We start from the raw sequence: 13,591 nt of genomic DNA on the forward strand, positions 1-13,591 counted from the left end.
ACTGTTTGAACACAACTAGACCAATAAGCAACAGCCAATCCAGATTGAAAAAACAAAGTTCTTGCTGTCTCCAATATGTGTTTGTGTTTCCTCTCAACTATGCCATTTTGTTGAGGGGTATTTGGAGTTGATTTCTGATGTAAAATCCCATGTTCTCTAAAAAAATCTTATCCTTCAAAGCTTGTCCCCAATTCAAGGCATTATCACTTCTTATAACTTTGATGGTCTTTGAAAATTGAGTTTTAATGAGATTTACAAAGGCCTTGATTAAGGACATTGCACATCCTTTATTACTCATCAAATAAATCCATGTGTGTCGAGTACAATCATCAACTATTGTAAGAAAGTATTTGTAACCATCATATGAAAGATGTTTATATGGCCCCCATACATCAATATGTATTAGATCAAAAGAAGCATTGGAAACAGTTTGACTATGCACAAATGGTAAATGATGTTGTTTTGATTGAGAACAAATTGAACAAGGGAAAATACTAGTACTATTAGTATTTGATGGAATGACATTAAGATGTTTGAGTGTTTCAACAGAGGCATGCCCCAATCTATTATGCCAAACAGATACACTGGAAATGTGTTTAACATTATAACAATTGGCAATTATTGGAAATTGGAAAACAGAACAATTGAAAGAAAGACTTGTTCTAATAGATCTATGATCGAAAACATAGAGATCATTAACTCGATGTCCCAGTATACCAAGAGCAATCTTACTCTTCAATAAAGGGTCCTGCATGAAGCAAGACTGATCAGTAAATAGAACAAACGTTTGTAGTTGAGAAGCTAATTTGGGAACAGAAACAAGGTTGTATTTGAAACATGGTACATACAATACATTTCGAAGCAAAATTGAATCATGTATTTGTATATCACCATAAGAATCAATAGAGGTTTTATGACCATTAGGAAGACCAATGAAATGAGGGTGATGAAGCTTTCGAAGAGTAAGAAACAAAGATTTATTGGAGCACATGTGATCAGTAGCACCAGAATCGATTATCCATGAAAAATATTCATGTAATAAATGTGAGGATTTTTGAACATTAGAAACAAAATGTTCAAAAGAAAAAATACCTTCATTGTTCATAGCCCCTTCAGTAATGGAAGTGTTGGCTTGAGTTGATGAAGAAGATGGACTGAAATTGTGAATAGTGAGTAATTGAAGCAATTGATTGTACTGATCAACAATAATGGGAGAGGTAGATTGAGTGGTGACATTCTGTGCAGTAGACTTGATATCATCTCTTTTCCCTTTTGTGAATTTGAAATTAGGCGGAAAACCATTTAACCTGTAACATTGTGCTTTGGTATGTCCCGATTTCTTGCAATGATTACATGTGAGAGTCTTTTTGGAAGAATTATCATATGAAGCTTGCATAGCAATCGCATCCGAATGGATAGAAGGAGAATTAGTAATACCTCTCTGTTGTTCTTCTTGAAGAAGGATGGAATATGCAGTAGATACAGATGGTAATGGCTTCATCATGAGCAATTGACCCCTCACAACTTTATATGTATCATTTAAATCCATCAGAAGTTGTATCAAACGCTGGTCGTCAAGAAATTTCTGAATTCGAGCAGCAGTACCACACGAACAAGAAGGAAGATCTTGTAGAATCCTTAATTCATCCCAGATCTTTGTGATTTTAGTGAAATAGGTAGAGAAATCGTCAGAGCCTTGGGATAATGAGTAGAGTTGTTGTTGGATTTGGTACAACTGAGCTCCACTGGATTGTTCATAGCGTTGAATTAATTCGTTCCAAATTTCAGAAGTAGATTCAAAGAAAAGAACACTATCAGTGATGGTTTTGGAAAGAGAATTTAAGATCCAACTGATGACCATCGAATTTGCACGAAACCACAAAGAAAATGAAGAAGAATTGAAATCTGGTTTAGCGATTGATCCATCAACAAAACCTAATTTGTTTTTAGCAGAAAGAGATAAAATCATAGATCTCTTCCACGAATTGAAGCCAACACCATTAAAGACTGTGGAAACAAGGATTGAATTGGGAGTATCTGAAGAAGCAATGAAAAAGGGACTTGAATTATTAGGAACAGATGAATCATTAACAGTTGAAGATGAGTCAGCCATTAGCAATGATGATGAAGATTAATCGCAGAAAAGAAGATTAATACTTGAAATACTGAAACTACCCTTAATGCTAACAGAATTAAAATTTGAAAAGTTGAACAATTTAAAAAAAAAAAAACATTAAACAATGTTCAACGTTTTTACAATATCATTCATTGTATATAAGATACACGAAGAATTAAGATAGTTATCATGAAAGCTTTTGATAACGAAAAACATTTGCATAAGTTTGAGACTTTGAGTCGATGATAATTCGGGAAGTTTGTCAAACTGAAAGTAGGATATATTTGTTGTATTCACTTCCATCTTTTTGGTTGAGACTTATTTTTAACAAATTGTCTTAGTGACTTCGTCAACAACTTATTTAGGATGCCTTTGGCCTCATAACTAACTGAAAAATTAGTTTATTTTTCAAACTTTTTTTGGGTTGTTGTGTTTGCTAAGCCAAAAAGCTAGCTTATAAGCTAAATTTTAAATTATATTTTTAGGAGTTTTTTTACAAACTTTCCAAATATACCTTTAATTAATTATAAAAAAAACTTATTTTGGAAATTTCCATTTTATGTAATTTTATATCTTCCAGCTAGCATATCAGCTGATTTTTACCAAACACCCTTTTTTATTAGCTGTCAACTAAATTTTTTACCATCAACTAACTTTTCACTTTTCAGCTACTATTTAGTTTTCAGTTAACATGCTAAACACAACTTTAGTTCTTGTGAAAATAGCTGGCATAGGCATTATTTGTGGTTTAATTCCAAAATATAGACACAAAAAATTGAATTTCCGGGTATAGACATGCATTCCACGAAGGTAATTCCGCGGAGCTCCGCGTAATCCACTGTAGCTCTGCGGAATGGCAAAATCGTAAATAAATGAGGGAATAAAAAAACTCAAGATCCATTCCGTGGAGCTACAGTGGATTCCGCGGAGATCCGCGGAGGTAGCTCCGAGGAATGGATCTTCAGAAAGAATTTTTTTCCCTCCAATGATTCTTTTATGTAAAGATCTCCAATTAAAAGGCCATTTTTTTCCACCTCACATTCATTCCAAAAATTGTCAATAAAAATTCATACTATCATAATCTTTTCTTGAAAATAATTAGTTGGGGAATGAATATAAACCCCGAAGAATCGATTTGAAAAAAAAACCTGAAGATCCATTCCTCGGAGCTACCTTCGTGGAGCTCCGCAGAATTGATCTTGAGTTTTTTTATTCCCTCATTTATTTACGATTTTGCCATTCCGCGGAGCTACAATGGATTCCGCAAAGCTACCTCCGCGGAATCCATATCTATACCCGTAAATTCAATTTTTTGTGTCTATATTTTGGAATTCAACCCCAAATAATGTCTACATTGTATTTTCCCTTAGTTCTTGTCCATTCCATGCTCATCTAAAAAATATTGTTTTGTCTCGTCTCATTCAATTTCATTTGTCAAACGCTAAGGGTGCAAACGAGCCAAGCTACTTGTAAGCTATTTGGGATCAGATCGTTAAAAGCTCGACTCGAAACCAATTTTAAACGAGCTCGAGCCGAGCTCGAGCTTAATATTAAGCTCATTTATTAAACGAGTTCGAGCTCAAGCCTATGACACTAAGCTCGATTAGGCTCGCGACCCTAAACGAACCTTTATGTAATATAATTTATCATTATTTTTATATATTAAAATAAAAACATATTTGGGGATTAGAGATTTAGGGTATTAGTAAACGAACTTCTTAACGAGCTCGAGCCAAGCTTAAGCTTATTTAGGTACATCAGACAAAAAACGAGTCGAGCCCGAGCCTGAGTCAAGCTTTTATAACTATTTACGAGCTCGAGCCGAGCTCAATACAAGAAGCTTGAATCGAGCCGAGCTCGAGCTCGAGCCTCATATAACTTAAACGAGCCCGATCCGAGCTTCACTAAGCTCGGGCTCGGCTCGTTTGCACCCTTATCAAACGCTAACTTACAATATAGACAATATGAACATGAAACTAATTAGAACCACGAAAATTGATCATGAATTTTAAAAATCAAATTATAAAATGAGAAGTTAAATATCTTTCTACAAAATCTTCCTACTCATTGGAGTATGACAAGTCTCAATAAAAATACAAGAGGAGAAAATAGAATTATTAAATTACATTTGACAATCAACGAATAGGTTGGAGGACAAAAATAGAATGATAAAGTGGGAATCAATATAATTTTCCTTATGGAGAAGTTAAATAAATTTGTTCTATATAAGTCTAACAGTTTTGGAACCATTTACAATCATCAAAACCGTTTTGCAATTTCGACTATTGATCTTTTTAACTAATCGATCGGGACGTGTTTCTTCCTTTAGTCACATAGGATTCTTTAACTATATATATATACTAGGTTAAAACCCGTGGAACCACGGATGTTATTTCTAAATTGAATTTAAAAACTAATTATTTAATAAAATAATATTTCAATAATTCTTATAACTTATAAATTGTAATATTGAATATTTCAATAAGTTTTTTAATTTGTAAGTATTTAATTACAAAGTAAATGAGAAGTATTTAATTCGGAATGAAGATTTTTGAAAATTCTTTTTTTTGATGCATGATTCTTGTTGGACATATGCAGATGATGCATTACCAATGTGTGTAATGAAATTAACATAAAATACAACAATATGTAATTATAAAAAAATACAGTAATATGATGGATTAAGTGTGATTTGCTAAAATTGAATAAAACGACGTTACAAAAAAGTTGGCTACAAATTTCGAAAAACTTCCTTATAAACAACATTGAAAGTTTTATTTGTGAGTTTGCCATCTTTATCTAAAATTAATAATTTTAATCACTCTCTGCTCTGAACTCTAGATAAGGCAACATACAATTGTCCATGTGAAAAAACTGGATCTTTCAGAAACAAACCAACCTTTGATAACGATTGTCCTTGACTTTTATTAATAGTCATTGCAAAACATACGGCCAAAGGAAACTGTCTTCTTGTGAATTTGAAGGGAATCTTTTTTTCTGATGGAGTTAAAGACATTCTTGGAATAAAAGTCTGATTTCCAATATTAGTTCCAGTTATTATACGTGCCTCAATAACACGTTTACCCAATGATAACACCTGTAGTCTTGTGCCATTACATAAGCCGTTTTTCTGATCAATATTTCTCAGTAACATTACTGGAACACCAATTTTTAAAACTAACTTATGATTTGGTAAACCGGATACTTTGAGACCATTTAATACATCAGGAGAGTATAGATTTGCATCAAATTGATCATGGAGAAATTCGGATTCACATATGCTGTCTGAACTTAAATATTCAACTTCATCTCCTGGAAACTTCTTAAGCAAACGGTCGTTTATTTCCTGGACAACTTCATTTTTCGGAGCAAGTATCGCTCTTTCTTGGAAATAATTTATATCGCTATAGTTCTCTAAAATTGAAGGATATAAAAACTCAATTAAGGAACCTATAGGATCATGTGAATCGTTAATGAGAATATCATCCGGAATATCGATAATCGTTTCACCGTCGTTCGGACCACCAAGTTTTCCTTCTCCTATATCCAACAACCAATTTGCAAAATCTCTTATTTTTCCTATATCTGATTGATCCCTTCCAATAGTTAGCCTCATGTTTTTTGTTAATCTATGGACTTTGCAATGTTCCCATAAATATGAAGAACTCAAAGAAGCATTTACAATGTTCTGTCTACTGCCACCCGGAACAACAGGTAGAATCTGTCTAAAATCTCCTCCAAAGACAATAACTTTCCCTCCAAATGGAATATTTGAGATTGTTGAATTTACGCACCTTAGTAAATCCTTAAAAGTTCGATCTAAAGCTTCAAATGCATGCTTATGGACCATAGGTGCTTCATCCCAAATTATTAAAGAGGTTTTTCTTATTAAGCTTGCCAACTCACCGTCTGGATTTATGTTACAAAAAGAATCCTCTGTAAGCTCAAATGGAATTATAAATCGAGAGTGTGCTGTTCTACCACCAGACAATAATAAGGAAGCAATACCGCTTGAAGCAACATTTAATACAATATTTCCTTCAGATCTAATTGTTGCAGATATTGTTTTCCATAAAAAAGTTTTACCCGTTCCACCATAACCGTAAACAAAGAAGACACCTCCTTTATTTTCTTGAATAGCACTCATGATGTTTAGGAAAATATTACGTTGCTCATTTGTTAATGCAAGAAACATACGATCATAGTCATTCTTTATCACGGGAACGTCGTAATCTAGCTCCTTGGTGATAAGCCGATTGTTTGAAGAAGAAACGGATTCAACATCTGGGTATGACATGTTTTTGAAGTTTTTGAGTGTAGAGTTGTTTCGAAGTAAAATTTGTTGTATTTCGAACAAAGTTAAGTTCTTAAGTTCATCTACTCCGAGTGACAATTCTGCACGAAAATATTAAATAATTAATAAAATTTGTCGTCGATATTTAATAATTTTATTAATAATGATTTAATGGTTGTTGAATAATAAAAATAAATTAATTTAAAAAAAAATAAGAAAAAATGTTATACCTGCAGACTTAAATCTTTGTCGTTGTCTATATAGAATTCCATCTGCCAAATATTCTCATGTATTTTCCCAAACGACCTCTGGTTTTGACATACTATTACACATCAACAATGTAGCAAATAAAAAGCATAGATAAAAACCAGATCCATAATGACTTGCTTCTTTAATTGCATCAATGTATTCCTTGTCATCATCTAATAGCCCGAGTGCATAACAAGCATCTCTAAAAGAAGAATGTGTTTGACCATTTACCGTGTGAATATCATCAAATGATGTTGGTCCTTTTACTTTATTTAAAAGAATCCTTCAGAAATATGCCTCACCTAGTTTAGGTGAAACAGAATGAATTCTACCGATGGCTTTTCCTACTTTCCTTCGCTTCCAAAACCGACCATTTAATATCCAAACAAACTTTGTAGGGAATTCAACATATGTGAGTTTTCGTGCTTCACTGTCGATTGCATTACATTCCATCCAAGCTGTGAACTTTGAAGCCGCAACAGAAGGTTTGTCAAGAACATCATCAATATCATCGTCTTCACCATATACAATCTGTTGTTAATTAGGAAGATGAAAAGGCAGTCTGACAACAGAAGGATATCTGCAATGAACATCATATGTAAAAATTCGCCATGATGCTTCACATGATGATAAATATCTACAATCGTAATATTCAGCTATTTCATTGACCGCATCATTATTTTCACATTCATTGTTGGTTGGTACAACAGCAACTGTAGCTCTATCAGGACCCTTATTTATGTATTTAAACAAATACTTTATAGAAGATCCCTGATTGCACCATTCAATATTAATATGTGCCTGATATCTTTTCAATAGATATTTGTTGTATGGAACAACATTTCTATTATCCAACCTTACACCTGATTTTTCTACAAAATGACCATCGTTTCTTCGCCTATATAACGGAAAACCATTCTGATCTACAGACGAATGATTACTGAATTGTTTTGGAAAGTTTTTAGAGCACTTTTTATCCACCATGCATGGACAATTCATATTTTCAGCTCCACATGGATCATGAACCATAAACTCATTTACAAGTGAATACAATTCAGGATCTTCGATTCTGTCTGGTATCTCTGTTGAAATTATCGGATCGATAATTTCAACAGTTGGTAGCTTGTTGTCAGAATGCATGAATAGACATATATGACTATGCGGCAAACCTCTTTTTTGGAATTCAATTGTATAAACATCTGTAAAAGAATTTGCCAAAAAAAAGTAAAATGTGATTAGATATTAAAACATATTTAAAATATAATAATAAGATCAATGTTTTATAAAAAATTTAAAAATATTGTTTTAATTACATGCTTGAACTTTGCCGAAAATTTGATTATCCCTCAAGTCTTTAATGAATGCATCAAGCTTGATCTTGAACAACCTACATAGTATATCAGGCCTGTCTTCTGGTTGAAGTGAAGTATCCTTAAGAAACCTTTTAATCTCAGGCCATTTGGGATTACACGTAAAGGTTATGAAGAAATCAGGATATCCAAACCATTTGCATAGTGACATGGCATCCAAATAGTTTTGCAGCATATAACGTGCACCTCCGGTAAAGGATGAAGGTAATATGACACGTTGGTCGACATTCGAGATATCAGTCGTTCCTTAAGCTTTTTGGTTACGTAAATTTTCATAAGAATCACATCTAAGAACATGTTGTTGCCTACGTATGTAGTACATTCTCTCCGTTTCCATCATAGTGTAGGCATCTACCAGAAATTGTTGAAACAACCTTCTTGAATTAAGTATGAGAGAAAACGAATGATCTCTGTCTTGAATCCTATAAGCGAAATATTCTCTCATTGTACATTTCGCACGCTTGCTGTTGTTCGTAAATGACACACCTCTATGAAGAATGTCAACACTATAACCATCATCCCCATATGGAAATAGCAATGGATATTGGAGAGAAAGATACGAAGGATGCAATTCACTGATACGTTGTAGACAACCATTTTTTGTTTGAACGACGATATCCCTCTTCTCGATTGAATCCGAAATGTCACCAATTATTAAAGCAGCAACCCCAGAAGCAGTCGGTAGGTTATATGTTCTTCCATCTTGCTCCCTTCTCCCAATAAGTCGTAATTTCATATCAACTTCTGGATTTTTCTGAAAAGCATCTCTTACCATCCTATAAGATCTAACCAACACATTATTTGAATCCAACATCACCTTAATATCTTCCATAATATCACTATCAGTTGATGTTGATTGATCCTTTTCACCACTAAAACAAATATATTTATAAATAATATTAGTAATATATATATATATATATATATATATATATATATATATATATATATTAATAATACTAAATTATGAATAAGAAGTTTGAGAAAATACCGAAAACATCTTTGTCTATTTGTAATTTCGTTGTCAGTGTCATAAATGTATAACTGAGAGAATTTTGGTTCCGATCCTTTTGCTGGCAAAAGACTTCCAATACTATGATAATTTTGACCACCCAATCTGAAAATGTATGGAGCGTTTCCTCTATTGATTGAAGAATCAATTTTACCACCCATCGACGTGAAAGAAAACATTGAATTGTAACGTCGAATGTTTTTCATGAAATGTTTGCTTTTGGAGTCCATATTTCGGAACATTCTTTCATAAGTCGGGGGTGCATTCTTTAAATCTGGAAGTTGAACTTTGCCGTAACCACAACATAATGAATAATCCGTGTTTCCCTTTTCTTTACCTCTAATGGATTCATTTCTCCATAACTTTGCACGACATGTTTGACATACAACAACTTGATCACCATGATCCAAATATTCTGTCAAATAAAAGCGTTGAATAAAATATCAATGAATTTTATAATTATATACAACATAGTATTTGAAATGTAAAATGAATATTATTTTTTGATTACCATTTGAGATACCAACTATAAGATTTTCATTGTTCACTTGATGTATATTTTCTACATCTTCTGTCAGATCAATCAATGGGATAAGGGATAAATGTCTTGTCTTCGTTCTTAATTTATGACATCCTGGATTTAACTTGATTGATGATGAAGAAGTTGTTACTGTGGATGCATTTTTTGATGTCATTTCATTTGAAAGTACATGGTACTGTCTTTTGTTTGCTAACTTGGAAGTGGTATATTTATCGAAACTTATGATATCTGACCAAAAAAAATTTTATATATTAAATAAATAAATAATTATATATATATATATATATATATATATATATATATATATCCCGATTATATACATGATGGATAATAGTATATTTTAAAAACCATAAATAATTACCATTTCTATTGTTAGATAACGGATTTATAACATTTGTAATGTTAGAAAATGGATTTCTAACATCTGTAAATGAAAGGCAGTATTGTATGGTTGTGTTATGCTTTAGAGGTGTTGTAAATGTATTAACATTTTGAGTTTGACGAACAATGTTGATTGATTGATCTGCAAATAGAAATAAATTATAAAACTTGTAAATATATGTATAGAACAATATAACAGTATTTTTGAACAAATACTGTAATGATGTACTTGGAACGTTCGATGTTGTTTTTATTTTCTTCGATCTTTTATTTTTCAAATATATTTTTCTTTGTCTTCTTTTCTCTCTGGCCTGCATGTGGTACATATTACTGTTGTTTTCTGCATAATAAAACATAGGTTAGGATATGAAATGTGAAATTATGTACATAATATGTTTATATAATACAATTGAAGTTAGTTAGAATTAAATAAATAATGATAATAAAGTAAATGTATTTAAAAAGTTACCTTTATTAATTTGTTTATTAAAATGTGTAACAAAATTTGCAAAAATTAATTTACTCTTTTATAATATATTTTAAACAAATTAGTCAATTGAAGATTTTTAAAATATTAAATAGTATAAAATAGAAATTATATATTTGTTTATATTGTGTAAAAGAGACTTTAAATAATGGAGATCTACAATATCGTGTAATCGTCCGATTTGGTCTTCGTCAGGATTGAAAAATACGATCCGAAAGTAGACTCTCCTTCTTGCGGTGCCACAATCAATTATTTTCCTGATGAGCATCATGACTCATCATCCTCATTTCCAACCTAGGGTTTATTCGATTTAAATCTGTTGTTTCCCCAATTTCAACCAATCGTGGGTTCGGATCATATCAGGGGTTAAAACCCTAGATCTCCATGGAATCAATGAAGGTAAAATTGTGTGATACACGAAAATCGTGATGATTATAAATTGCTTATTGATCTTAAACATCTATTCCCGCTTATTTTTTTACAATTAGAAAAACATCTATTCCAGCATATTGATTATTGTTGTAAATTTCAACCATAAATTCATAGAGAAAACAAAGTGATCTAAACTCATAATACTAACCTAACATATGGATATGGAAATCTTGCAGGTAGAACTGGAATGAGGATTAGAACTTTAATGAAGCAGTTTGATGTAAGTTTAATGAAAAAAAAAATCGCAGAAGCAATTGAACATTAAGAAGACGAATGAGGAGTTTCAAAATTTTGGATTTCACGTTTTGAGGTAAAGTTATATATATATATATATATATATATATATATATATATATATATATATATATATATATATATATATATATATATATATTGGAAAAAGATTACGATTTTATGATTTTATTGTTGTTGGAGCTTTATTAGATAAAATTTTGTTCCTGATTTTTTGGAATTTAAAAGATTACAACTAAAAATTAGTTTAATATTCGAATTTCATCTAAAAAGGGAGTATAGAATATTAGGAAATAGTAAATTGAATATAGGTTATTTATAGAAGATAAGTAAATATACTGCAACCATTACAAAAAATGTATGAATTAATTGAAGAGAATCAAAGATATAAATTTTGTTTACAATTGGTTATTGATTATTTATTAAAAATAACATATTTATCGTGAGAAAAATAATAGTTATTCTAAATAATAGACATAAATGTTCCATGTTTAAAATAATCAACATAAATATTATAAGTAATAGACAATAAGAACACAACACATAGAAGTTGATTTCTATTAAATGTAATTATTCAAATCTTGTATCTAGATTACATAAATGGTCACTACATTTTAAAACTTAACTTACATCTTCCACTTTTAAACATAGCAAAACATGAAGAGGTAACAAAAGAACATGGTGTCATTTTATGGGTTCCTGTTTATAAAGAAGCCATCGATTACAACAGCTTTGTATATATCATATAAAAATTAGTTAGACCATTTTTCCGATAACCAAATTGTGCGTTATCTTCTTTTCAATTTTCTTAATTAACAAAAAATTTAGATTATGTAACGGATAAACATCACCATTCCTACATCTAAACACTCACGTCAATCCTAAATAGGCTTACATCACCTACAACGATTGGACATACCAATCGATTGCAGCCGGTTACGTACACCAAGAACCCTTCGCCCTTTCGCATCGCATTTAATACCCCTCTACACCACTCAACAGCTTCGACCTTCCCTATAAATCACAAACCCCATAACATCTATATACCACATCCAATCATACTACCCATCGGAAAACCAAAAGCCAAAACCACTCCCACAAAATGAAACCGGCTGAAATGGAAAGCATCATTCATATGCTGATTGGCCAGGCGGAGGAAGAGCTAGCCGCTTTAACAAACCTCAAAAGCGATTTCTACTTCAACCAGGAGATGAAGAACGAACTGCTGGAGAACATGAGCCGCCGACCAAAGTACACCAACTACCTAGATATGAAGGAACTCATCAACAACAGTACGTACGTGGCATCAAAAAGAATCATGGCGATTTACAGTCTAAAGAAGGAAACTGAAACGACCATCCAGGAGCTCAGGAAACTACTCAAAACACTTCCAGAAGATGATCAGCCATACATGGACTGATCAAAAACAAAAAAATCACCAACTCTTTTGTCATCTTATTATCCATGGTCTCTTTAAATCGTTTTCTCTTTTGATGCTATGCTTATGAACAGATCCATGGTTCAGCCTTGTATTCACATCTAAGAAATATAATCTATCGTTTATGTCTATTTTGTCATTCCATATATAAACCGTAATGCACACACAATAAACCACATGTGAAGCACGTTTATGAAGTTTTATTCTCCTGGAAATTGTCTATTCCGTTGTCAGGTACTAAACCGTACCTTTTGCTTTTCAACATAAAGTCAAAATTTTGTCACATTACTAACTCTCTTCAACATAAATATAGATAAGAAACACCAATTATGTATGTATTCACATTTGCATCTGTTTTATCTCCTCAACATAGAGAAAACAACAAACCAAAAACGTTTCATCCGACCCCCGCATCGCGGGGGCTCCCCCTCTAGTTTATGATATTTAGAGGTTACATAGAAACTAATGAAAGTACATTGTCATTAAAGGAATGTTCCATTAATATTAAACCAAAAAACATTTTAAAGTACAATGGTATAAGCATAAGATTTAAATGGTTTAAAATGAAAAAAAGTAGGGTTCATCAATATGATGAAAAAAATTATCAAGTAAACAACCGTTAAAGGGAATATTCCATTCTAAAAAATAACACAATAATGATACTTACTGGTTAAAGGGAAACCAATGAAAGTAAAATGTTGTAGTATTGACTATTGAGTAGTTTTTTTTAGTTTAAGAGGAATACCAACAAAGTTTTCATTTTTTTTTAATACAAATTAGATAAAGCACAAATTAAGCACCCTCAATCACAATATAATTTCACCTGTAAAAGTATCAAAGTATCAAGCTCGAGATAGCTTTATTAGTTTCTTCAAAAAGGATAAAATACAGGCATGGAAAATAGCCTAAAGTCTTATATGGCAATATGTATATTAATTTAATAGTTCATTTTTAATAGGATTTAGATCGTTCCATTTGTTCCACTAAGATGCATAGGATGATAACAATGTACTTATTTG

General features: G+C 31.8%; 3 protein-coding genes across 3 annotated transcripts; all 3 read right to left on the reverse strand.

Annotated features, from left to right (window-relative positions):
• Positions 1-462: 462 nt before the first annotated feature.
• On the reverse strand, positions 463-2,376 carry LOC145067975 (uncharacterized). The gene is made up of 2 exons (XM_079014989.1): positions 1,093-2,376; positions 463-748 (listed from the first exon to the last, which is right to left on the reverse strand). The coding sequence occupies exons 1-2, from the start codon at positions 2,111-2,113 to the stop codon at positions 729-731; spliced, it is 1,041 nt and encodes a 346-aa protein (XP_078871115.1). The 5' UTR covers positions 2,114-2,376; the 3' UTR covers positions 463-728.
• Positions 2,377-4,934: 2,558 nt separating this feature from the next.
• Positions 4,935-8,204, reverse strand: LOC145053264 (uncharacterized). Its single transcript, XM_079001273.1, has 5 exons — positions 7,973-8,204; positions 7,251-7,858; positions 7,051-7,190; positions 6,779-6,942; positions 4,935-6,511 (listed from the first exon to the last, which is right to left on the reverse strand). Exons 1-5 carry the CDS (start codon positions 8,202-8,204, stop codon positions 4,935-4,937), a joined length of 2,721 nt encoding a protein of 906 aa, XP_078857399.1.
• A 72-nt stretch (positions 8,205-8,276) lies between these two features.
• On the reverse strand, positions 8,277-9,736 carry LOC145053272 (uncharacterized). Its single transcript, XM_079001287.1, has 3 exons — positions 9,553-9,736; positions 9,021-9,456; positions 8,277-8,901 (listed from the first exon to the last, which is right to left on the reverse strand). Exons 1-3 carry the CDS (start codon positions 9,734-9,736, stop codon positions 8,277-8,279), a joined length of 1,245 nt encoding a protein of 414 aa, XP_078857413.1.
• Positions 9,737-13,591: the final 3,855 nt, after the last annotated feature.

The sequence above is a fragment of the Lactuca serriola genome, chromosome 1 (genome assembly GCF_051521515.1).
Source record: "Lactuca serriola cultivar US96UC23 chromosome 1, Lser_US96UC23_V15, whole genome shotgun sequence".
Classification (NCBI taxonomy): Eukaryota; Viridiplantae; Streptophyta; class Magnoliopsida; order Asterales; family Asteraceae; genus Lactuca; species Lactuca serriola.